The 25,789-nt window shown below is 54.7% G+C and overlaps 6 protein-coding genes across 6 annotated transcripts; 3 read left to right on the top strand and 3 right to left on the bottom strand.

The window, feature by feature from the left end:
- Positions 1–9,075: 9,075 nt before the first annotated feature.
- On the bottom strand, positions 9,076–10,739 carry BDP55DRAFT_660515 (PUA-like domain-containing protein). Its single transcript, XM_060574638.1, has 3 exons — positions 10,482–10,739; positions 9,919–10,423; positions 9,076–9,862 (listed from the first exon to the last, which is right to left on the bottom strand). The coding sequence occupies exons 1-3, from the start codon at positions 10,573–10,575 to the stop codon at positions 9,262–9,264; spliced, it is 1,200 nt and encodes a 399-aa protein (XP_060430712.1). The 5' UTR covers positions 10,576–10,739; the 3' UTR covers positions 9,076–9,261.
- Positions 10,740–13,898: 3,159 nt separating this feature from the next.
- BDP55DRAFT_630802 (uncharacterized protein) lies at positions 13,899–14,726 on the top strand (the record flags this gene model as incomplete). Its single annotated transcript, XM_060572202.1, has 1 exon — positions 13,899–14,726. The coding sequence occupies one exon, from the start codon at positions 13,899–13,901 to the stop codon at positions 14,724–14,726; it is 828 nt and encodes a 275-aa protein (XP_060430711.1).
- Positions 14,727–14,861: 135 nt separating this feature from the next.
- Positions 14,862–16,145, bottom strand: BDP55DRAFT_693028 (uncharacterized protein; the record flags this gene model as incomplete). The annotated part of the gene is made up of 1 exon (XM_060577183.1): positions 14,862–16,145. One exon carries the CDS (start codon positions 16,143–16,145, stop codon positions 14,862–14,864), a length of 1,284 nt encoding a protein of 427 aa, XP_060430710.1.
- Positions 16,146–17,994: 1,849 nt separating this feature from the next.
- On the top strand, positions 17,995–20,012 carry BDP55DRAFT_549960 (uncharacterized protein; the record flags this gene model as incomplete). Its single annotated transcript, XM_060568977.1, has 4 exons — positions 17,995–18,112; positions 18,176–18,980; positions 19,051–19,392; positions 19,469–20,012. 4 exons carry the CDS (start codon positions 17,995–17,997, stop codon positions 20,010–20,012), a joined length of 1,809 nt encoding a protein of 602 aa, XP_060430709.1.
- A 485-nt stretch (positions 20,013–20,497) lies between these two features.
- BDP55DRAFT_550152 (catalase) lies at positions 20,498–23,012 on the bottom strand (the record flags this gene model as incomplete). The annotated part of the gene is made up of 7 exons (XM_060568992.1): positions 20,498–21,345; positions 21,396–21,603; positions 21,650–22,012; positions 22,064–22,208; positions 22,277–22,299; positions 22,394–22,669; positions 22,731–23,012. 7 exons carry the CDS (start codon positions 23,010–23,012, stop codon positions 20,498–20,500), a joined length of 2,145 nt encoding a protein of 714 aa, XP_060430708.1.
- A 721-nt stretch (positions 23,013–23,733) lies between these two features.
- On the top strand, positions 23,734–24,682 carry BDP55DRAFT_98359 (uncharacterized protein). Its single transcript, XM_060581347.1, has one exon. The coding sequence runs from the start codon at positions 24,010–24,012 to the stop codon at positions 24,535–24,537; it is 528 nt and encodes a 175-aa protein (XP_060430707.1). The 5' UTR covers positions 23,734–24,009; the 3' UTR covers positions 24,538–24,682.
- The last annotated feature ends 1,107 nt before the right edge of the window (positions 24,683–25,789 follow it).

Genomic DNA, 25,789 nt, shown 5'->3' with positions numbered 1-25,789 from the left:
GTACATAGAGACCCAGACTCCTCCCCGTCAGAGGGAAGTAGGTAGGTACGGGAGTACGAATCCCATCTGTACGGATAGACGGAGTAGATCCGTACGGATTTACGAATGGCCCCGAGCCACACGCTCATTTTGTAGGGCTGAGCCTGGAGGAGAGCAACGTCTCATCGCCTTACTTTTACACGTATTACATTACGGTGCCTTACTTCGCTTTCCTATGCGAGATACTCGGCCGGGTTAGGCATCACGCCTTTCGCTCTCGGCATAACTCTTGCTTAACTTTTGCTGCCTCTTCCTACCGACCTCGCACACAACATATCTTATTGTTGGTGCCTGGAGTCCACGTCTTTGGGAGACGCGCGCACCCCAGCCACAAAATGGCCCATGATTGTTGAGTCGGAGCCTGAAAGAGAGGTAACTCCACAGCCCGGACCATCGCGAAGAACTATTGCCCCGGGCGACGGGGTTAATTGAACGGGGGCCACCGCAGCAGAGAGCAGCCATAAACTTGGGACGACAAGCCTGATCGGCCGGTTTACACTTTTTTTTTTGTACGGATACCCAAAATTGCCCAAGCCCAAGGAGAGTCTCAAATACCTGGACAATTTTGCTTCTTGGGCTTGAAGTTTCCATCAGGTATCGGGAACAGTCATTGCGCATCGCCGACTTGTCCCGTTTCCATGGGGACCTTTCACCCAAAAAAGCCAGTAGCAGGAGAAAAAGCTAGGATAATGATGATGATGATGATGACCCGGGGATCACGAAGCCCGCACCGCCCGGGAAGGCTCTGAAGGTGTCAAGTGATGAACCATAGAAACCCCGCCCAAGCCTCTGTCTCCGACTTTGCCCATACCGAAGAAACAATGGGCCGCTTCTGGGCATTAGACGTGCCCGAGAAAGATTGGGGGAAGGGGTACCACTCCGTAAGGCGTTCGGAGACGCTCGGCACCGCGAAATCGGGCACGGAGCAAACTGAAGGGGGGATTAACCCAGACAACTCTAAAAGATTACGCTCACACTGACAGCCACAGATCAAACAGATGTAGATCGTAGACGGGATTCAGGGAATATGGCTCATCTTTGGTCATCGACGCATCAGTCATCCGGCCAAATCTGGCTGGGCTGGCTGGGCTGGCTGGGCTGGGGCACCACGCGAATGGCAGGGGTTGGTGGTCTTCAAGCCACAAAAGCGCATCCTCATTCTCACACACCACCCCTCCTCCGTTTCTCCAGCGCAGTCGGTCGGTCGGTTGTAATCGCCGTGCTCCGCTCCGCTTCGAGTCGATGTGAGCCATCAACTCTACGGAGCAAATGCCAGTGGCTCAGTACCAGTGCCAGTCTGCCAGTCAGTCTGCCTACATACGAATGAATACCTCTGCTACGGATACTACGCCTATACGTTGATACGTGGACGCGGGGAAGACGAGGATATGGTCTGTCTAGGTCAGACCAGAACCCACGGCAATCATCGACAGCGTGGCTTGCTGCATGCATGGCCCCGTAACCTTCTTACACCATCTCACCTCTCTTTCGCTTTCGCCGGCCAAGTTTACCCATTAGATTGGTTCATCCAATCGCGAGGGGCGTTTGACAAAGACGACCCCTCGATGTTTCTCTCAGTCTCGCGTGAGATGGTCTGCGGTCTTTGGTTACACACACATACACACGCATGCAGCATCGCGACGAGCTCTCGCAAGCATCTATCCACCTACCCTACCATTGACAGGCGGAGGCCGGGAGGGGGATCGGGGGAGGTGGATCAAGACCGCCCGGCCACTTCGCTTTTTGCATTTGCTTGCGCGCGTGACCATCAACTTTCGAAATTGCTTCGGCTTCCCAGAGTTGCGGGATTTGAGGGGGCCCGGCTGTGCCTGGCGGAAAGCTTCCAAGCTTACCTACTCCGTGGGAACCTACAAACCCCACGATCTGCACGAAATCCCAGATTGGGACGGGTACGGCGGAATACGGGCGGCTACCGGTCATTTGTACACGGTCGTGTATAACGAAATCCTTCGTAAAACACCCCCCTCGCGTAGCCGTGCCGTGGACCGTAGACCCTATGCGATTCCTAACGCTTCTCGTAGACGGGATGGAAGATTGGAGCAAATGATTGATCCCGTACCCGTAACCCGGTGCCTACCGGTGTTTAATCTCTCCTACCTCCATTTTTCCGACTCTCTCCGTTGGGAACGGGGGAAACATTGTTAGACGTGGGGGGAACCAGACAAACGGTCCCGTGTCGTCCGAAGATCGTGAGCGGGATCCCGAGCTTTGACGATGGATGCGGTTTTAGGGCGGAGGATAACGGGAGCCAGAGAAGGAGGGGGGGTTCGGCATCTTTTTCGTTATGAAAAGCGGCCGTCCGATGAAGCGTGACTGTTCAGTTCTGGACTTTTTCAAGACCCTTGGGTTTCACACTTTCGAGCTCTTCCGAACTACCCGCACGGTTCACTTATTGCCGTGGCCCCGACCGACGGACGGTCGGCGAGTTGAAGAAGTATACCTAGCTGGGCCCCGCCAAACCAACACACTTTCACACGTGAGACAGAGACTCCAGGAAAACAGCCCGAGGAAGAGTCATCAGTAATCAGTGAATCCGTGAACGGGATCCAGCCCACGCCCACTCCCACGCTCTCGCGTCCTTGCAACTGATGCCGAATGAGGCTAACAACCTTCTTTCGCCTGTTGTCCATGATTCCCAATCCCAATTCCGCGGTAACGGCTAGCTGGTCTATGCTCTCTCCCGCTTCATAATCACACCCACTACGAAGTAATGGGGGTGCCTACTGCTCTTCTTATACCCACACCGCGGGATGACGAGATCAGGGGCTTCTTGTGCGTGAACAAATTACCAGATGCATCTCGACTCTGGGACTCTGCTCCCCATTGATCATAAGTCCGTCCGTTCATATGTCAGCGTCGTGGAATCGCCGAAGAAGCGACAAGTGAGAGCTGCAGCCCTGCAAGCGGGGCACTTTTCTTCATGGTGGATCTCGGATGAGGTAATCCACACTTTTGACAAATGGTTTTGCGCCGCGATTCTTTGAACTGCCTGTGAAAAAAAAAAAACCCCCCGGGATTACTACAGATGGAGACTCGGAGGAACCTGATGCCAGCTTATGTTGTCTACTAGGCTAAAACAGCAGCAGCAATTCATCGCATTTGGATTTCGATTGCATTTGCATCTCCATTGGTAAGCTTCCTGCAGAACACATTACAGCACATCATCATCACCGCTCTACGCAATGGAACGTAGCAGCCAGCTCGCCGATTGCCTAGCTGCAGGGTACCCAGATAGGGCTGGATAGGATGCGAAAGAGAATCCGTGTGCTACTTCCTATGGATTCCCGCACGAGAGCGAGGGTATGCAAAAAGCTCGGACTCGCTCGCGGAACGGGGCCCGAGCAGCCAATGCCCGTTCCGCACTCGCTGACATGCATCCAAACTTGAATCCAATACTCCGTACCTCACGCAGTGAACCGTCACATCACCAATCAGAGAGCACGACAAGACGGGAAGGGTTTCTTACCTACCTTTCAAAGCCCCATACGGACATGTCCTGTGAGACGTGAGGCGGTGCTTGCTGACTTACCTAGGGACTCTGTCGCATCCAACAGCGCTGTTATGCTCACCGCTCGTGGCTTTGTGCCACCACGGCCACATCGTACCATTGGCTCAAGGGGACGCGCATACCGAATGACACTTTAGTAGATACCTAATGCATTGTTGAACACTCCCGCGTCGTAGGCGTCTGCGTGTGTGCCACGCGACTCGGACGAGGCTGTTGTGGCTTTGCGGCTTTTGCCTATACGGCTACCCAAGGCTGGTGGGTATGCTCCGACTTTGCAGCGGCGCTGACAAGCCTTCCACGCCTCTGCGGCCTGCCCCGTGCAGCTTCGAATACCCGTAGCCGTCGAAGAAGACAGTTCGGCGATGTGCGGCCGGAATGTCGCCGTGATTGGGGGGGGGGGGGGAGGGTGTTCAGTTGAGATGAGGCCCCCGGGCGCCGCACGGGGGTGTGGCTTGCGAGGGTTGGTTTCTCGTCTTTCTTCTCGGCTTGCACCGAAGACAGCCTTTGTATTCTACGGAGTTTCTGCGCGGAATTGCTGCACGATGTCGTCGTTCATGGCTGGGGTTTAGATCGATTCTGCATTTTCGGGGTTGTCTTCTCAAGCCAAGTAGAAGTAGGTACGGACTTGCATCGGATTATTCGTGCGTCTCCGGGGGTTAATCGACAACTTCGATGTCGGGTGCTGACTCACTGGTTAATATCAATATGCACAATAATCCAGGAACAGGGCGTCCTCTCGAATGCAGCAGCCTGCGGAGGAAGGACGGGAACTGCATCTCCACGGAAATAAGAACGAGATATGTCCAGAGAAAGGGGGGTTAGAGCCTCTCAAACTCTTCAGAGACGGCATCCCTGTCACATCGCGGTGTTCTCCCGGCCTTCTAGCGTCCTTCCATCTGGCGGAGTCCCACTGCACTTGATCCGTGCGCGGAATCCCGTAACCTTCTAGCGTTCTTCTAGCGTGGTAGCCGGGGGGGGGGGGGGGGTTCGGCAGTCCTGATTTTCACATCTGTGGATCCCTTGATGTCGTCTCGGTGTTGCTCTCCTGTTATTAATCACCCTGATGGACCATGGCGTGAGAGGTGGATTGGCTGCCAGGGCTGATGTGCGACAGGGCTCATGGCTGTCAATTGTCAAAAAGCCTTCAGGCACACGTCTCCACGGCGTCCAACCAGAGAGGACGGTGGCCTAGAAGCGCGGAGATCCAGAGCCACGCGACGAAGTTTTCACTCGTTTGTTCGTTGGGAGTTGGGTACGCAGGAGCGAACTGGTGGATCATTTCACAGACTAGGATGGAGGAAATTTTCCTTCTCTTCTATTCCCCTTCTTCACAGGCATTTTCCACGTATTCTTGACGTCAACTAGGCCGAAACCGCTTTCCATCGGGCATGGCATTCGGGCCTTACATTGGTGACTGGTTGTGGATCTGTTGGTCACGGTGGATATTTGACAAGGGGGGAATTTTTCTGCCCTTTTTTTTCTTCCGCTTCCCATCTCGAAAATGCTGCAAGTGATTCTTCTCGTTGCTAGTTGGTTCGCGATTTTCGCCCAATCGTGTGGGGCCTTCCTCTCAAACTGAAGGTCTAGATTTTTTGCTGCTTGGAAATCTCTCCAGCCACACGCCCACGTGGAGAATCGTGAGAATTGTTAAGCATGTGGATCCAAGGAGGGGGGGGGGTGTGATTGTAAATATCTATCCGCGTGGAACGGAATGGATGACAGATGAATTGTATTGAAGGGGTTGGAAGGGTGAACGCGGAACGGGATTCGACGCGGCCATGGTCTTTTCTCGGCGATGCGGTCTTCACCGTGAGCCTGTGAGGACGGTGGACCGGAGATATGCCTCTCTCTCTCTCTCACCAAGCCCGGCGCCGATGAAACTGTCAAAGTCCATGCGGCTCTGAATTTTGTTCAGAGACGGATGATGTGACGGCCCTTCTTTGTTCCCAAAGCTGCTGTGGTTTATCAAGTGTTCCTGAAATCCAACCCCCGGTCTTTTAAACTCGTCTGAACCCAAGCGCGTCTCAACACTGGGGAGCGTTCCCGCTGTCGAACGTGACTGCGGAATGTTGCTGTTCTTCATCGGTTTCACGATCGCTGGGCCTGCACGGGACGGGAGACGGGGGGAGATCCACCTTTCACACAAGGGATGGAAGCTGAGCTTCGACATCGGACAAGCTGTGTAACCTCAACCTCGTCTGCCATCTAAAGGAAAATGTCTTGGCCGCGCCTACGGGTCTCAGATACTTTGCTGGCGCGGGGGGTTACAAAAGAGAGATCTATCCCGAGACGTCTCTCGCGGCCAGCCGGGTAGATTTGACACGAGCTTGGCTGAGCTTCCTCAGCTGGAGCTCAGCTACCAGAGGGGGGGGGGGGGGGGGGTTGGAGTTTGGGGAATGTGGATTGGGTTTCTGGTTCGGGGCTGCTCCGCGAACCTGGATCAGGACCATGTCGAGGCACCATGTTTTTCTTTTTCCAGATTATATGAGACGTCTTGCCTCAGAGCGCCCCTTGTTTCTGTGCCTAATTTGTCTTCGAGGCCGCGATTCAATGTCTGAGAAAAGTAAATAACAATGAGTTCGTGCCGGGGTATATTGAAAATAAGAATCGAGGAATCCAATAGAGAGGGAAAAGGAACAAAATGTAAACAAACTGCAGCATCGCAAGCATTCCTCTTCGTCGCGAAGTTGGCCTCCTGATAGGTCGAACATCCGCATCTGGGGGCCCAGCTTCCTGGTCTTTCTCCCTGCCGTGTGTGTGACCATTGCTTTTATTTCCGTACACGAGGCTGTCTGATCGTCTTCCCGTGTTCTGGTTCCTGGTTGTCGGGACACTAGCTCTTTCGCGTGTAACGTCTCAACCCGGGTTCGTGCTTGACATCTTCGGCCGAAGGCAGCGGCGGCGGGTCACTGCGAGAGGAGGTAGGTCGGGTCCCTATTGCAGAGCTGGTGGCACGTCACGTCGGTCGTTCCTGTTAGACTAGATGAGTAGGATCCGTATATGATGATATCTGTTTTACGGCCGTCGGTGGATGCCTGTTTGGGTTGGAATGTAAATAAGCGGCGAAATGATTCTTGCTAATGAGACTGCTTGAGCTACCGATTACACAAATGGTCTTCAGATCTCCGTTACAGAGGCTGCTCGCTGTTTATTTCTCTATGAGAAAGACCCGCCGATTGTACGTAAGAAGTGATTGCCGGTGCTTCACGACGAGAAGGGTGCCTAGATTCATGAGAAACTAGGACAGGTTCAATTCAAGGAGCTTGAGTAAAAGGTTTTATAAGTAAACAGTCATGTATGAATAGTCAAAGTTGGAGTAGCTCGTCTTGTTGAAGACAATTTCGATGAGGCGTGTTTTATCCTTCTATAATTCAAGTCGCTTCCCTGATGCAAGGTAGTGGTACCGGGCTATTAAGGTATAGCAGACAACCAAGGCTCCGTCATCCCGTCTACTCGACCGAGTGGCTTGTACTACCGGCCCTACGTTAGCGGACGAGATGCTCGAGCCTGAGCTGGCTGTCAATGAGGTGGTGTTCAACCACAGCTCCAGCCACCGGCATCTGCCTCGCTCCCTTCTACCTCTGCGTTCTTCCCTACCTCCTTCATGAGGCTCCTTCGAATCATCCGGCCTCGCCTAATCTTAATTATAACCCTCAACGTCGTTTCCTGTCACCAGCACAGGGGGCGCCCGTCCATGGTCGGTAGGTCGGGTCAAAGCTGTATGTGAGGAAGTCAAGTGGTTGATTACGGGTTGACTGAGGGGCGCGTTGTTCGATCCCGGGCAGGGGCGTGAGTTATATGGTTAGCATTCCCCTATACTCCTTTCCTATCATTTCCTTTGCCTATCACGCTTCCTAGGCCTAGAGTTCCTGCTATTACGTAGTCTCCAGTACAGGTAATCCAGCCTTTTTCACCAAATCGTTGCTGTGGTCGTGATATGAGAATTCGCATCTTTCACTGAACCACGACTCTATCTCATTCAAGTCGTGACGTGTTTGGACGTTTATCAGCACGCGTTTTTCATCAAGGGAAGAGAGACTGAGTGTAATGCTCTTTTCTCTTACATATAGGATACGTGTCCTCGGTTGAAGACGCCTCTCACAACCAACACACATTAGTATCAGTGGCACTACAATTCCGACCTATGTTACTGAGGTCTGGTCCGAAGGCTCCCCTCACATAGACGAAGCAAACAACTGCATCGAGGCCCTCTGGGTACAAGACATACATGAGCTTTTAGGATTCGGAACCCGCCACACCACAACATCTGATACTTCATCTTGACTGTCTCAGTATCATGATATCCGGCTGGATTGTCCAACCTGTTGATCTCACACGAATTGGCAAACCTCAAAACCGTTCACCATCCAAGCCTCTTGCAAACCACCCATTCACTCACGTCTCAGAACTCCCACTAACCTGGACAATGACAGGATAACTCGACTGGTACACAATCTCATGCACTATACCCTCGTTCTTAACCCCCCACATTCACCCCGAGCTGATCCATCCCTCCATCCAGAAACCTGAAATCGTACGCTTCCGTACACACAAATCGTAACCTGGCGAACCCGTTCGGTCCGAAATCCAGGTTGTACATCGTGATGCTGGTGATTAGAGTTTCCCGCTCCGAGGGGGGCTTGAAGTGGGCTAGGCCGAAGGGGAACGCCTGGCTAGTTTACGGCGATGTTGAGGGGGGGGGGGGGGGGGGGGGGGGGGGGCGGTTGGCTGCTGGCCGCTGCTATTGTGATGTTATCGGTTGTGCTTGGGACGTGATCGAGAATGGTGGATGTGGGTGCACTCTTGATCTTTGAGGTCCCGATCTTGAAAGTCTGGCCGGTGCTGCTCGTTGCGTCGGTTTATGTGAGCTCGTCACTCAGCGGGGGTTTGCTCCAGTCGGCTTGGGGCTGGGCACGACTACTCATAGTGCCGGATACTAACGAAGAGATAGATATGGGATCAGGAGCTTATTAGATGGTAATGTTGAGGGTTTAGCTAATACTACAGTGTCAGAAACAGATCAGAGCGACATTTCGACTCTCATTATTTTATTCCCGCCTTTGAGAAATGCAGCACAATCAGCCGCCTTAACATTCTATACCTGCTTGCACCCCAAGGGAATGCAATCTCCGCTCCATCCCTAGACAAGGCACAACCCGAAAGCTCAGCTTGAGAAACACGCGCGAGCTATGGTGTCTGTCTTAGAGCCAGTCTACATTTCCCTCGACGCCACGCTTACTTACTTAGGTAGGTACATTGCCTACTCGTTGGCGCCCAGCTGAACGTTTGTCTCATCGATCAGATGGTATAAGGATGGAGTAAGAGGGGAGAATAAGCTACGCCCGATTTCTTCTGAGCTAAAAAAAAAAACGACGTCTCGAACATGATTCTCCTCGTGAGTCCTCTCAGTAGTTGTGTCACCGAGGGCATATTAGACCAGTCTTTGCATAAGTCTAGGAATCAAATAGCCACTGGGTTCACTTCATATATCATCATTGATAATCCTTGTGTTTCTTCTCGTCATGCATTATCATTATTCATAAGGTAGTGGTACAGGTAGACTAGGTAGTACAGGGTATCTGCGCGAATCATCCTGGAAAGTGTGTCCCTTTCGGACCGCCAATTTTCTTCTTCTCTCCTTTTCCTCTTTTTCCTCCTTCTGCTGTCATGCCTTCCCTATGTTGATCACACGATTAAACAGACATGATCAACCCCAGCCCGCAGCCCTCCTGTCCCAACGAGGCCTTGAACTCTCTCGCGCGCTGCCAGTGCTCGCGATCGATGCGCTCCTCCTCCTTGCGCATCTTGAAGTCGAGCAGGCCGTCGTCGCCCTTGCGCTGGCGCACCATCTCGGCCTCGACCTTCTTAAAGGCGTACCAGTCGTCCAGCTGGGAGGGGAGAGGCACCTGCTGCACCTCGTCGAGGCTCTTTTGCCCGTCGACGCGCTCGAGGAGGAGCTCGAGGCGGTATTTGTCCGTGGCGGGGTCGAGCTTGTTGCCGTACTGGCGGATCGTGTACAGGCCGTCGTAGCGGACACCGGCTTGGGGCGCGAGCGTGCTCTTGAGGCGGTAGCCCCGGAGGATGCGGATCTGGGTGCCGACTTGTGTGAGGAGGGAGACGTGCATGTCGGAGAGCCGGCCCTCGCGGACGTAGCGGTAGAGGTTGCCGCGGATGTGCTCCTCGCGTCCGGTGAGCAGGGGCAGAGCGGTGACGCCGTATTTTCCCTTTGTGGGCTTTTCGACGGCGGTGCCGATGACGCCGTCACGATGTGCGCAGGCGAGGTTTAGCCACCAGCTTTTGATAAGGTTAGTATGACTGTCTGCGATGCTTCAGTGTAGGGAAGAGCTTACTGTCCGGGCTCGAACTGCTGGTTGCCCTCCAGTTCCGAGATGGGGTCGCGGCAGAGGTTGCTGACGGCCCAGGACTCAAGGGGGTCCATGCCGGACGCGGTGAAGTGGATGTCGCGCATCTCGCCGCCGATAGACAGGCTGCGCTGGCGGACCTGGTCGAGGGAGAAATACTGGTCGCGGAAGCGGGCCCGCCACATCTTTTGCAGGCTCTCGCACAGGGCCATGTCGGCGCGGAAGCGGAGCGGCAGCGGGAGTGGCCGGTGGGCCGGATCGAGGACGTCGCCGAGGAGCTTGTCTAGGCGGGCATATTGGAGTGTCTCAAAGTCGAGGGACTGGGTGTGGTTCAGCTCGTCCTTGAGGGCCCTGTCCAGGAGGCTCTGGATCCTGTCCGCGTGGGGACCGAGGCTCTTTGAGTGGCGGAGGGAGGTCCGTACTGAGTCGCAGAGCTCGAGGAGTTGTTCCTTTGTGGGCAGCGGCTCTGCGGCGGGAGGAGATTGGATATCACCTGGAATTGGTGTTAGATTACTGTTGGAGCATCGCTGTGACTGTTGAACGATGCTGACCTGCTCCGGGGTATCTCATAAAATATGTCTCTGTTGTTCCGTCCATCTGGAATGGCGAACGGCAAGGCCTAGTCATGATTTGGGTGGGCGACATGATGGTTGAGATTGAGAGAACCAGTCTTTCAAATGAGAGAAGTCGCTGTGTGGTCCGTTGTAGGAGTGGGAATTGGCATCTACACGTTGCAGGATCTCCGAGTCGTTTCGCTAATGTCTCCGGGGCTAGTGTTTAGGCTTGGTTTTGCGGTGCTTGGTGTTGTTTGTTTGCGTGTATCTTGTAAATGAGACTTCCAAGACGGAGGGGAAACGAAGAGCGACTTATATGAAGATGAGGAGACGAGAAGATGAGGACGATGGCTTGAGGAGAAGCGTGGTATCCGAGCTAGCCAAGTTGTGCACCCCTGGACCAGCGGGACCCAGGGGTGTAAGGCACGATACTAAGCAAGAGATGGCCTGAATTAGACACGGCGTGGGGTTATCCCGTGAGACAACGTGCAGAAAGGGGGAAAGTTCTGGTCCCGTTGGAACCACTCGACCGGGAAGACTCAAGGTTCCAAGGAGGAAGGACGATGAGTTCATCGCGCCTCTCAGGCGGTGGCGTGCGCTACCGAGAGTTTGGTTTGGGTCGGCGATGTGGACTTTTGGCACTTCAACCGAGAGCGAGTTGGGCTTCCTGGGCTTCCTCTGGGTAGGAATAGCCTGAACACAAGGTGGCTAGCTACTAGGGGCCGCCAAGCCGGGCGATCGGTGGCAGAGTAATCTGTCAGCTCAAGTTGTCTGGAAAGGACGAGCCAGTCTGACGGAGACGGGGTTTAGCATGATGCGGAAGGCGTCCCGGAGGCTGAAGACGTTCCAGACTTGGGGCAGTGGTGAACGACGGCCGAATCCCAAAGTAGACAGAGGTAAAGTGGACGGCAAGAGAGGGTTGTGGCACAGAATTGTGGCATCGGCCATCTCGGGCAGAAGTACTGTCCGCCTGCCAATGACATCTCGTGGGCGTAGATTTTCTTCAGCGATTATACCAAGTCCGGCGATGCCTCGAGACAATCTGTAACATATCGAATCCGTCGACCCGTCTGAGTGGCATAGTGCCGACAGAACCAAGCTGTCGGCGTCTCGTTGAGCCATGTGGCATCCGTCCGGAATTGTCGTAGCCGCTTCCGGCCGGCGTTTTTTTCGGCAGTGGTTAACCTCTTCCGGCGCTCAGTCGGAGCATGCCTGCTCCCCGATGTCCTAGCGTCCCCCAGATTCCTTTGACAACCCGGGTCCAAGGTTCAGGTAGTCCGCAATCTGACTTTACGCCGCGCTTCCCAGCTTCGTCGGTGGTGCAACGTTTCTGGTCGAGGCCTGAAAATTCACTGCAAAGCACTCCATCAGTGGCGGTCACCGCATTTAGGTTCGCCAACTTCAAGGTTAGACACTCACTCAATCGGTCTCATCGAACCCATCCAGGGACTTGGGACTGTGGTGTGCCCTTATTCATGTCGGTCAAACGCAATATTGGTTCAACGGCTATCATCACACCCGAACCGGACAGGGCAGAAGAGAAGAGCCCACCATAACCCCCCTCGTTCTCCTGTTGCCCGTCATCCGCCGCCATTTCTTGGCAGGCGGGAGTGTCGGCGTCAATCTGTCTCAACTTGAGACGTGGCGCTGAAGAAAAGTTCTGAAACCAGGTTCTTGAACTGCTGGGACACTGCTTTAGCTGCTTCAAAGCCAGCGAGCCACACACTTTGCGGCAGGAGTCCCACTGTGGTCCCAAAGGACGACTATGACTGCATCCAGGATGTCGTTGTCAGGTCCATGGGAAAGAGAGAGAGAGAGAGAGAGAGAGCGACGTAGGTGGACTGAAGTTCGACATCAACGGGCGCAGAATACGAGAAATAGCTGAACGCCTTCTTGGATGGGCTGCTGAAGAGGCGCTCCATCAACACTTGGGCGGTCCCAAGAGTGCCCATTGCTCTCATTAAAGCCATATAGAGCGGCGGAATGGTTGAGTGCCTCAAGTCTAGCCACATGGGGCTGCTCTCTGGCTAAAAGCGCTCAAATCTCAGCGAGAACAGCTTCCGAGCAGAAGCTGTTTCGTCGTCTGGCCCTGCCCAAGATATCGACAGATTTAGGCGAAGACGGGACGGCCTGTGGGTGGCTTGTTCTTCGCTTCAGTTGAAATTCGGTTCTCCAAGACAATTCAAGTTAGCCATCCGAGGTCCGTACAGTCCTTTTTAAGCGATTAGCTCGGACAATGCACATTGGATGCTTTCGGTTAGATCTTGGAGGTTGAACTCGTGGGAGGAAACAAAGGCTAGGGCATTCAGCAAACAAACGCTACAACCAAGACTCATGTAGATTTTGTCGAGCAGTCCAAGTCGAGATTTGCTCTTTATGGTTTGGCAGAGGCATTCGAAGACGGGAATGTACTTGTGCTCTTTGAGCGACCTCTCCTGCTTGCTCATTTCGCTTCTATCAAGCCTTGGTCGTGGACATGAGATATGTAAGGTATGATGCCGGGGTGGGTGTCCTTCTGCGCCATGTGACAGACTACGAGCAATTGTTGCGTAGGGTGAGATAATCTAGGCAGATGTGGAACGGATGAAGAGTGACAGACCATCAAGTAAAGTGCGAGATGGTAGATTAGAGATTGGGTATTCCGTCCTCTGCGGATCCTTGCAGAACGGTTGAGAATGCCATGTGGTGTCAAAATCCGAGTGGCCGCCAAGCAACGGCGGGCAAAGAGTGACATTTGTGTGTACGGACGTAACTCGAGCAAGTCACGCGCGATACCTGCTAGCTAACCGATTGTCGTCTCCATAGCCAATTCGACCCAGGAACCTGGAAGATGGTTGAATGGGATATCCTGAAATGACGGAATAGGGTGAGAATCGGATTGGCCTATCCAGAAAGCCAGTAGCAAGCTTGCCCTTCACAATGTGGTTGGCTGAGAAGCGAGGACAGTCGGGCATATCGAAGAAAGATCACTGCGGGCGCACTATCTCTTTGGCTGCCGTTACTATGTGGTGGTTTCTGGCTATTGCTTCTATCTCGCTTGCCATTTTAGTTCTCATGGTGGCATTTTTCGAGCCATTTCTTCTCAAAAGAATTTTGAGGCTGAACGGCACACATACTGAAAACGAAAACGGCGAGATCGGCGAAAAGGAGACCGGACGGAGGAAAAATGACATGGACAGAGAAAGGTGACGATGATTCTGTGGTTGGAGTTGAGAAGAATGAAAGTTGCAGTACGGGCGTAAGAGCGCGTCTCCACTTTCCCCGACGTCTACCCAGTGCCACATTCTCCACGCGACATGACGGAGAACCTTGGCAGCAGCCTCCGGACCACATGCAAAACTCCAACTTGCCACTCCCATCCACCGACAGAATCCCATACACGTCACGAAAACCCAGCATCAAATTCCGCCGAAAATGGACAGCAACAAAGACCTGCTCGCCAAAGCAAAGGAGTACTCGTCCAACAACGTGGACCTCTACGACCTGCTGCAGATCGACAGCACCGTCACCGAGGAAAAGGACGTCCGCCGCGCGTGGCGCAAACAGTCGCTCAACTACCACCCGGACAAGCTCAAGGACGCCTTTGACCCCGAGAAATGGGAGCTCATCGAGACGGCGCGCGACATCCTCCTCGACGCCGCCGCCCGCGCCGCATACGACAACGCCCGCAAGGCTGTGCTCCTGCGCAAGGCCGAGCGCGACCGCGTCCAGGGCCAGCGCAAGCGTCTCATTGACGAGCTCGAGGCCGCGGAGCAGGAGGGCAAGAGGCAGAAGCTCGCGGAGCAGGAAAAAGCTCGTGAGCTGGAGCGGGAGAGGGCGCGGCTCGCTGAAGAGGGACGCCGGCGCATGGCGGAGGAGTCGGAGAGGTTCAAGCGGGAGAACCTGGAGCGGCTGGAGAGGGAGAGGGAGCCTGATGAATATGACGAGAAGCTGGCCGAGTTGCAACAACGGCTGGACGAGAAGAGGCGACTCAAGGCCGAGAAGAAGGCAAAAAGGAAGGGCGGCGCGGTCGGCGACGCTGCTGCCGATGCAACGACGCCTGCGTCGGCGAACACACCGGAACCAGCACCGAAGCCGGCCCCGGCAGCACCCCCTAAATGGGAGGATCTAAAGGCGCGAATGATTGCGGCTCAGAGACTCAAAGAAGCGAAAAAGGCTGCCGAGGCAGGGCAGGCGACCGAGGAAGAAGTCAAGCAAAAATACGAGACAGTTCGGGCTCTCGACCCGAGGAATAAAATCTAGACGGACTCAGGATGGACATGGTTTCGTTGGGCGGAGAAGATGATGGCGGACGAGGCCGCGACGATTTACCTACGCGATTATACCCCCTTTTTATTTTTCTATTATTTTACAATACGAGCGGCACTGACTTTTCAGTTAACCAGATGCCTCGTTCAACCCGTTCCTCAACCACTCCGGCACGAATGCCTTGATCTTCACTGCGTTGTTTTGCTCACCACCCCCCTCACCCTCGCCCCATTTCAGCAAGAACTCGTTGGCGGGGTCAAAGGTGGAAGCGGCCGTTTCGCCAGGTAAGACGACGTCGGTCATAATCTCCAGACGGCACAGGCCCAGGCCAACGTTCCCAATACCCTTGAGCCACTTGCCCGCGCTCCGCCCCTTCTTGCCAGACCTCCCGATGCTCGTCTCCCGCGGGATCGATTCCGCGGGCAGACCCCCCTCGGGACCGTGATTCGCCGCGTCTTCTTCTGCTGCGCCTGGCCGGTACTGCAGCGTCTGGGGCGCCGCCCTGTCCACGTCGTAAATCATGCACGGCAGGATCCGCTTCCGCACCACGCCGCGGTGCTTCGTCCGGATCGTGAGCTCTTGCCCGACGTAGCATCCCTTGTGATAGTCGATCCCGTTCATGTAATCCATATTCGTCTCCTGCGGCAGCGCGTGCTCCCTGATAACCTCGTCCTGGCCCTCGGCGACGCCCTGCAGGTACCGCCTGATGGTATAGCTGTCCTCCGTCGTGACGTCCAGATCCAGCGCCAACCCCGACGGCGGCGCGGCCGCGTCACCGCCTTGCACGACGCGGTATCCCAACTCGGGCGTCCGCGGGTCCTTGGTCATCGTGCCCAGCAGCGCGGTGTCCGTCGTAATCGGCTTCTCGCTGTCGTTCCAGGCATGCCATACCGTCGCCTCGTCCGCCGCGAGCAGTCGCACAGTGAGCTTGGCGCGCAGTTTATACCGCTTGATATGCTTCGCCAGCCTCTCCGCCTCGTTGGCGTCGACTTCGATGAGGAACCGCGTGCCAGCCTGCTCCGACTCTGCCGCCGCCGCGGTGCCGCCTAGACCGGCGAGGTCTGGGTATATGAAGACATCGTGCAGAACGCGGCCCGTGGCATTGAGGAAGGCGGCGTAGAAGCCCGTCTTGCGCGCGCGGGCGGCCTCGGAGGCGATGTTACCCGTGATGACGCCCTGGAGGAACTTGGCGGCGTCGGCGCCGGCTACGGAGATGAGGCGGCGCGAGGGGAGGGCGGCGTAGCCGGCGGAGGGGGGCGCGGAGGGGAGAGTTGTCGTCGTCGGGTTGGTGCTCGAGTATTGTCGGCGCTGCTGCTGCTGCTGCTGCTGTTGGCGACAGGTGCGGCAGATGAAGGTTGTGGCGGATAGCTGCTTGCGCGCTGTGAGCGTCGCGTTTCGGGTTACGGTGTTCATCGTTGCAGGTCGGGTGCCCTTTCGAGCCAGAGATTCGTTGACACAAATAAAGGAACTAGAAAAAGAAGAGCGCAAGATATATTTGACTTAGTCGGCGACCGAGCTAGCTGTGCGGGATTCGAACACGCCCGCGATTGGGTCTGTTACTACTAATTGTTATCACGATGTGGAAGGGAAAATTGTTTGGTTTGTCATGACGTCCTAGTTCCGGGACGCACGGGGCTCTCGGCCCGGGGTTAGACCCATGGTACTGGACGATTGTGACAATGGCTGATGCCAGGGACGGAGGGTCGGACGGCGTTGCTCCGAGTTTTTAGCCCCACCGACGGAAGGGACACCTGGATGCCCTGAGGTGCTATCCGTCCCTTTTGTGGAGACTGGAGAGGTTCGTCTCACTTTCAACCCTCAACGGAAGGGTTACCCTCTGTGTGGCCTGTGCTTTCCAAAGCTAAAGTGCTGCCTGGAGGGCTGGAAACCGGCAAGCTTCTCTTGCAACATCCAACCTCGGACAATGACTGAGTGTTCAGTGTTTGCTATCTGAGTGGATTTCCACACTACTGGGGACAATATCCGAATATCCAGGTGGGAATGCTAAAAGAGGACTGACGACGCGCAACTGCAGGTCATGTCGACGGATGCCGGCAATGGCTTTCCTCGTTGCCTGGACGCACTAACTTGATGTGGCATACGATTCGAAAGAGCGCGCTTAGATAGAGAGCAATCAGTTCCAACGTTTATATCCGCACTCACTCGGCAATAGCATCAATTGTCTAGTGACGTGACTTTTCTTTGGTCGATACCTTACGCGTATGAGATCCATCAAATCACATCTCATAGAGACCAAGTAGCTCCGTGGATTTGTTGGTTTCACGACCTTTCTGGGCGGTCTCGCGCCACCACACCTACGGCCTGGAACGTTGTCTTCCTTCTCCATGTCTCAGCATCACCACTGCCGGCCACCCGATTTTCCATGACGCAGATGTCGAGCAGTAGCACTACTTCACGGCAGTGAGGCACAGGCGCAGCAACGCAGCGGGAGAGGCGTGCCATTCCTCCTGGCAAGGCTGAAGGCACCACAGGCAGCTGGGATGCGGGATTGTGGCCCAGTGGGCTCCCAAATTTCCCTGGACTAACGAACCCCAGCAGACACCCGCCAATGACAGCCACGTTGCCAGCGGTCCCAAGTAAGCGCTAATGCTCGACGCCGCCCCGTGGCAGTGAGGGTGTCAAGCACCCAGTGTGCCCAGTGCCGCACCTATTCGCACCAAATCAGCCAATTTTTTCCCATGCCGAAGTACACAGTATGTCAGGTAGTTGAAACCCCCATAAATCAGTGTACGTACGGGGATCAACAACCTGGAGGGTGGGGCCAACTGGGGTTCACCACTCAAGAGAGTCGAGATTGACTGGAGGATCAGGGGTATGGAAGGGCATTTGCTGTTCTGTTGGTGGGCTCAATCCCGTCACCTCGAGCGGATCCCCGAATCCTACGGATATCAGGTGTCTGGACCAATGCTACCCTCCCTTGTCTACGAGAAAAGCATGAAGATATTGGGGAGGTGGACATGTTCTTCTCGCGCTCCTTCCCGCTCGCGCCACACTTTCATCTCAATTTATCTCGCTCTCGATTTCGTCCGGTGATCGTCACTTGGGGGATGAGTTGATCTTCGCGCCTGAAGGATTTTTCTCTCGTTTCGTGGTACCGGTAATACTCACTCACTAGCGGCGGCGACCTTCATTACACGCCATAGTCTGCGCGCATCGACCAGGTTGAGAAGCGGCGAGTCGATCGCGGGACAGCACTGAGGAGTATCCCGACATTGACAGCAATTCTTCGACTGTAGCCATCATGGTGTCGCAATCATGGCTGGCGACGTTCCTCGCCGTCGGGCAGCTTTCTTCCATCTGTAGCGCGCAAGTGGACGTCCCCTCAGTCGACAACTTTCGCAGAAGAGTCTTTGCTCGAGGTAAGCGTCGGGCCCCATGTCTCTCACAAGACAACAACAGGGCATCACTGAATCATTGCGCAGCGTCGGTCATTGGCGACTGGGTCTACTACGACGGAGGTGAAGTATCACAGGTGTTTGGCGGACTGAGTCCTCAGTCCCAATTCCGTCCCTCCAACCCGACAAACACCACCCTCTCAATCGACCTCAGCAAATCATGGACGCCAGAAGACGTGGAAATCAAGGAAACCTCCAAATCGGCCCCAAAGATGATGAGGCAGGCCATCTTCACCGACAACACCTCAGACTCCTTCTACATCTGGGGCGGCTTCACCTCCTACGGCTCCAAAGTCCCAGACGCGAAGCTCTGGCACTTCACGCCCGACGGCAGCGGCAGCGGCCAATGGGGCACCGTCCTCCCGCACGGCAACACCGCCTTCACAACCCTCACCCGCTCGCAGGGCGGCGCCTTCGTCAGCACAAAGGACTCGGGCTTCTACTTTGGCGGCTTCTCCGATTCCGGATCCGACCCGGACCCCAACGGCCCCGTGCCGGGCTTCTTGCAGTTCAACTTCACGGCGACGGACACGGCGTGGACGAATAACTCGGACAGCGTGCCGTACTCCGACTACGGCACCTTGGTGGGCGCCACGGCGCACTACGCGCCGTTCGGGCCAAACGGTCTGATTATGATCTTGGGCGGAGGATCGCACGTTATCGGGACGGGCCAGAGCGTGGATAACGTCGGCTACCTCAGCTTCAGCACGATTTACTTCATGGACCCCGTCACCAAGACGTGGTATACCCAGCAGACGAGCGGCAACGCCCCCGGACCGCGCATGTGGCACTGCACTGTCGGAGTCCAGGGTCCCAACAACACATACGAGATGTAGGCTTTCTTTGATAACTCTGCCAGAAAAATTCAGTCCTTGGAAAAGATGCTAACCCATGTATACCAGCTTCATGCACGGCGGCAGCAACATCGCCAACAAAGAAACCTTTGACGAGGTCTACATCCTCTCGCTCCCCGGCTTCGTCTGGCAAAAGGCAAACTACACCTCGTCGGCCCCACGCGACACCCACTCGTGCGTCGTCGCCGGTCAGCGCCAGATGATCACGTTCGGCGGCGTCAACAGGATGGCCAACAACGCCAACTCGACGCTCTTCTTCAACGAGGAGGACTCCTTCCGCCAGGGCGTCGGCGTCTTCGACCTCACGGCGCTGGCGTGGAAGGACGGCTACGAGCCTACGGCCGCCGCGTACGATTCTCCCGACGTCGTCAAGGCATGGTACAATGAGGGGTGAGTTTTAATCTATTTCTTTTTTTTGACAATATTTGATGGTAGGATGTAAGTCCCCGGCTGACTTTTATCGCAGTAACCTCGCCAGCGTCGCGTACGGCACGGGCGTCGAGGCGCTTATTAACTACGGCCAATCCGGATCGGGCTCGAGCTCAGGTTCGGGCTCAGGTTCGGGCTCAGGCTCAGGCTCCGACGACTCTAACCCCAGCTCGAAATCCTCCAACACGGGCGCCATCGCCGGTGGCGTGGTAGGCGGCGTAGCGGGCGTCGCCCTCATCGGCCTAGCCGCATTCTGCCTCATGAGACGGCGGAAGCATAAAAAGGTCCCGACGACGGAGGAACCCGGCCCCAATGCCGTCGAAGCCCCGGGCTCGGCAGCCTACTATAACAATAACCACAACCACAACGGCATGCAACAACATCAGCAGACGGCTTACTCACCTGGTCCCGCCCCGTCAATGACGACGGCCCCGTCAGAGCTCCAGGGGGAGTACAGGGACCACTCGCCGTTCTCGGGCAGTGACGTGCCGCCCAAGATGATGCAGCCTCCCGAGATGGAAGCAGGGGAGCCGCGGCACTTTTACGCGGCGGAGCTGGACGGGACGGAGGCGCGGAAGTGAAGTAGCCTCGAGGTTGGTTAACGACCGCGTGGGGAAAAGTTCCAGATGGGACGAGGTATAATTCATGATGAGATGTGGGGGTGTCCAATATCGGTGTAATGTTCTCGGGAAAATATAGACTGTATAGTATACACTGTCGATAATGTACAGCGTGAGAGGAGTCACATGACGATATTTTTGCTTGTTCGTGAATTTCCTGCGGTACTTTTTACAGGTTCTCAACTATGAGTGCCTTTCGTGGTCCGACAACGAAACGATTGTGTTGGGAGCGTCTAGTGCCACCACAGAAGTGCAGTCACCATCACCAAACATGCGTTCCTTTTATACAATATACCTCATAAGTTTGGAAACCCGAGTACCAGGACGTAAGAGTAAACATGTCGTATTGATATCTAAGAAGCCTTACTTTGCCGTAGCCTTGGTGGAGCAGGAGGCATAAAACTATGGACAAGAAGAAAGAACCATCGCGCTTATGCAGCGCAGTCCTAGTCCGTTGCGAAACGGTCAGTGAATTTAAATGTTGCCAAACCCTCCTTGAAGCTGTTCACGACGGTGTTAACATCAGCGGCCGAATACACGCCCTCGCCAGCCTTGACGCCAAGCGTTGCTGACTTGGTGAGAGCCGAACTAACACTGCCCACCGGCTTCCCCCATCTGTACGAGTCGATGACAAGCTGTGCAGGTCTACCGGCTGGGTATAACGGAGATGGCTTGATGAAGCCATTGAAGAGGCCATCGACACCGCGGGCCACAATGACACCGTCGAACGACGTGGCATCAGCTTGTGCGTAGGTCATGTCGACGCCGTCAGTCAGCTTCTCAGCAATGACAGTCACCAAGACACCATCAGTGGCGAATGCATCCTTCAACTCCTTGCCTTGGCTTACGGAGCCGTTAGCTGATAGGCTTGCAAGGACGCCGACCTTTAGAGTCGCGATCGAGGGTAGCTTGTTTCCAAAGATGGAGAGCCCCTGAGTAGTCTTGTTGTGGTAGTACTGCGCATCTGGCTGCAGGTGATCCATGCCTAGGGCATCGGCAACGCGGTTCGCAATGTCGTTGCTGACCTTGTTCAGCTGAGTGAGAACGTTCTGCTTGACTTCAGTGGATTCGAGGTGACTGGTTTCGAAGCGGATGGCGTTGATGAGGAACTGCTGCTCGATGGGAGTCAGGGAGTTGTAGAAGAGGCGCGGCTGAGACCAATGATCCGAGAAGCTGTCCGAGATCTCGCGGACGAGGTGGCCATTGTTGGTGCGGCCAGGCGCGGTGAAGAACCCGTTGCCTTGAGTTTGGTTGGCTTGCTTAGGGAACCCCTTGTTGAGGGTATTTGGGGTATCTATTACTTCAATTAGCCAGAGAATCGACAAAAATGAAGAGACGACTCACAGGAGTTACGGTTGCGGTGGATGAAGTTCTGGCCAGCGCCATCACGGTTGTTGTTGTGAATTGGGCCGATTGGACGGTTGATTGGCAATTGTTCAAAGTTGGGCCCGCCGTGGCGGTTGATCTGAGTATCGAGGTACGAAAAGATGCGGCCCTGCAGAAGAGGGTCTTCGGTGAAGTCGATACCTCTGACAATATGTCCGGGTTGAAACTGGAACGGGTTAGCTGTGCTCCAACACTTCGACGTAAGAACGCACCATGATCTGTTCTGTCTCGGCGAAATAGTTGACTGGGTTTGCATCTAGCTTCATCTTGCCGAGCTTTTGAAGGGGCGCAATCTCCTCAGGGATGATCTTTGTTGGGTCCAATAGGTCAAATCCAAACTTGAGAGTATCCTCCTCGTCGAGAACCTGAACGCAGAGCTCCCATTCAGGTCCGTTTCCAGATTCAATCGCATCCCATAGGTCCTGGCGGTGGTAGTCGGCATTCTTGCCCGAAACGATCTGGGCCTCCTCCCAAACCAAGCTGGCCTTGCCCTGTTTCGTCTTCCAGTGCCACTTGATAAGCTTCGACTTGCCGTCGTCTGTTACCGCGCGGAAAGTGTGTACACCGAAGCCATCCTGGGAGCGTTAGTTAGTATTTGGCGATTGCGAAGCTTTATCTCTACTCACCATGTGTCGGTAACTTCTCGGAATACCGTAGCCGGCCATAGCCCAGAACAAGGTGTGAAGAGTCGTGGTCTGAGAGCTGAAGAAGTCCCATGCAGAATCGTGAGCTGTCGCAGCTTGCGGAATCTCATTATCCCCGCGAGGTTTTCTGCGAGGGTCACGACGTTAGTATTCCAGACGGCGGTGCAAGTGGGAAAAGGCTATAGCAGGTCTTACACTGCATGGATCAAGTCTGGGAACTACATAAAGTTAGCTCAAGGTGTTCGTAGTAGCATTGGAGATTCTCGAACAAACTCCGCCCTGGAGCTCACTCGGAAGTTACAATTGACGTACCTGAATCGCGTCTTGGATGAAGAACACCGGGATGTTGTTTCCCACAATATCAAAGTTACCCTCGTCAGTGAAGAATCGAGTGGCAAAGCCGTGGACATCTCTGGCAGTGTCCGCACTTCCTCTTGATCCAGCGACGGTAGAGAACCGCACAAACGTCGATGTTTGCTTTCCCGCCGCGCCCAAAAAGGAAGCGGCCGTGAGATTGCTGTAGTCGCCGTAGCTCGTAAAGGTTCCGTAGGCACCGGCGCCACGGGCGTGAACAGCTCGTTCAGGTACCTGTAAGCAGAAACGGTTAGTCAAGAGTATCCAGCTGGAGGCGCATAGACATGGGACTCACCCTCTCGTGGTCGAAGTGTGTAATCTTTTGGCGGAAAATGAAGTCCTCCAACAGAGTCGAACCACGGACGCCAGCCTTCAAGCTGACTTGGTCCTCGATTGGGCCACCGACGTCGGATGTGAGGTATGGATCGCCTGTAGAGTCGTCGACCTCGTAGCCGGAGACATGGCCGCGAGAGCCGTCGTCAGTTCGAGCTTTGATGTTGGAAGGGTCTGCAAAGGGACAGCCGGCAGAGGAGAGCGTAGTCAAACCGAGACCGGCCAACAGGAGGGTAGTATGCATGTTGGACTAGCGATCGAAATGATGCCTGTATGCCTACACGAGTCGTCCCCTCAATTGATGATGAAAGATTGAGTATGCAGGAAAAGCGCTTCCTGGTCTCGAAGGGTAGAGAAAGGGAATAGCTGTTGGGTAAGTCAACAGTACCGAGGGGCGAACGGCTACTTAAGAGCTCCAGAGACTTGGGTTGACAAGCGGCGCTTTGTCTGAGCTACCGATATATCCTATAGAATAACAGCAGCAAGGGGGAGGCAGAGAGCTCGATGAAGTCAACAACAAGTCCCGATCTGGGAGGAGAAAGACCGTCGGCGCACAAGCTTCAAGGATTGTTACTGCTCCTGCTAATCCTGGACACGGTGAGGCAACCATGGCAGGCGAGCATCTTTTCCAGGTCGGACCGGGGAAAGTACACTAGTAACGCTTGCCCAGAACACATCCACATCCACATCCCGAGGAGGAGGAGGAGGAGGAGAAGGTGAGCACGACGCACTGCTGCCTCTTCCAAATAGGTGTGCCAGGACGTAGGATGAGGAGTGACAGCATCATAATCATCTCAGGTACTTCTCCACTAAACTACAGAGAGAGAGAGAGAGAGAGGGGCCAGAGTGAAAAGGAGAGGAGGGGCTTGCTACCAGTGCTGTTAGATTAGAAATCTTCTGGTGTGATTCAATGGAGAAGCGCCCACGGTCCCGGGAGCTCTGATGTTGTGTCCTGGTAGCTTGCCTTGGCCTGCATTTTTGTCTCACGGCCGAGGCCGACAAAACGTCGACGGCGTACGGGGATACCACTAGGTAGGGAACATGAGCCAGCCACGCCGCCAGCTTAGACAATAGGGAATTCTCTCATGTGCAGACCTCTTCCCTCCTTCAAACGGCGTTTTTCTTCTTCTCAAACAGTGGGGTCGATCAGCGTTGTTCACTGAAAACATAAGGCAGTCACCGGAGACAGCGAAAAGGTGATAAAAAAGCTTCGATATCGAGCACCGTTTCCTTCGCTTAGGATGCCTGCCGATTTTTTTTCTTCCTTTCTTTTCTTTCTTTTCCCACGTGCTGGCACTTTACGAAACAAGGCTACATCTAGACGACATGGGCTAAGGGGGGGGATCCAAAGAGGTCCAGAGCCCGATGGTGCGCAAACGACCCATGGGAAACAAATGTGGTTGGTGAGGAACGGCACGGCAGTTGGGGGCGGCGGCGGGTTCCAATTGCCACTAGGTAGACTAGCGAAGCAACCCAGGGCGGGAAAAGTAGATGTGGCTTGCGGAAGATCGAGAGAAAGCTACTTGGGCGGGCTTTGGATGCCATCATCCCAAGTCTGTGCAAGCCCGTGCTTCATTAGAGGGTTGGGGGTTCGTCTCTTCAAATGGCCTTCTTGGCTCTGTAGCCTTGTACAATGGAAACGCGAAACCTGCTATGTTGTGGTGGTTCTTGTGCGACGTTGGAGAGACGAAAGCCGAAGGTCAAAAATAGCTCCGATGATTTTGCGGTATTTCGGGTCCAGGGAGAGAGATGAGCCACAGGACCTATAAAAGAGTGACAAGAAAGAAGGCTCCACGGCAGGAAATAAGAGTCACTGTTTGCCAGTCCACATTCATCTCATCTATGACGACAGCTGAGGCGGGCAAGTTCAATTTGAATTGATAGACCGGGGTTTGTTGTTGTTGAGATGAACTACCTACAGCAGCTCCGGATACCCTTGTCGAAACAAAGTCTTTGTCCTGCGGTCTAGAAAAAGAGATCGGTTGTGACGGAAAAGGGCTTTACGTATCCGCGACATTTCTCCCCGATCTCTAGAGAATGAGAGGCGGACGAATGAGATCAAAAGTACTTCCGTCCGGATGTAGTACGAGGCCCCGGCGCTGGGATGGAAGAGGAAAAGAGGCAGAGAGCTGTGCGTGAGGTTGAGGTTGAGGTGTGAGCGAGTGTGAGTGAGGTTCGAGAATGCCGAGCCATCATCGTCATCGGGCGAGCCCTCGTGTGGGGCCGTGCCTCGCTGATCACCCGGGAAGAAGCACCACACGCCTCTGTAATACAAATCACCTCAGTCGCCAAGCGAGGTCGGTCGACATGGGGGGTCCCCTTCGCAGACGGGCTGGGTTGCAGCGCAGCCAGCCATGAAAGCTCTCTCGAATGCACCTTTCTGTTTACCTTCCCAGCCAGTAAGGTGAGTTCTGCGAGTTTCCGGGCTTGAGGCTCATTCATCTGGGTCTGATGGACGGTCGCAGGACGGCTACTCCAATGTTCACCAGGATTGCACTTTCTTTGTATGAAGGTTATCTGTTTTATTTCCTATCCTATAAACAAATTCTCGGGGAGAAACGAGACAAATACCATCCAGGACCCTTTGCGCTGCCACAGAAAGACGAGACGATTCGGCACTTGTCGGCGAGGCGGAAGCGAGTGCGGGAACATCAGACACGGGACGCTCTTCGGGTTACTTTTTGCGACGAAAGGAGACAATCGGTCGTCTCTCAGGGCTCGTGTACACATACCTTGGTGTCTTCAAATCCGAAAGCCGATGTTTGTTGTTGATAGGTACAGTAGAAGCCGTCCCGGAGCGAATCCCGAAGTCCCCCGCCCGCTCTCCGTCATCTGTTCATCATGAGAGAAGGCTTGCCGTCCAATAATCGGGAAATCGTGACTTTCAGCTTGCATGGCATTCTCATGGCTTGCGAAACTAGATCAGAAAGGGAGTACAACTAAACAGTCTGGATGAAGAGATAAATCCTTGAAACGTGCCCTGTCCGGGTACAGGGGAGCCGCTGCAGGCTATCCGGAGGT

Source organism: Colletotrichum godetiae, assembly GCF_030913485.1.
Source record: "Colletotrichum godetiae strain CBS 193.32 chromosome Unknown BDP55scaffold_16, whole genome shotgun sequence".
NCBI classification, from domain to species: Eukaryota; Fungi; Ascomycota; class Sordariomycetes; order Glomerellales; family Glomerellaceae; genus Colletotrichum; species Colletotrichum godetiae.
This window is presented reverse-complemented; position numbering and strand designations above follow the sequence as displayed.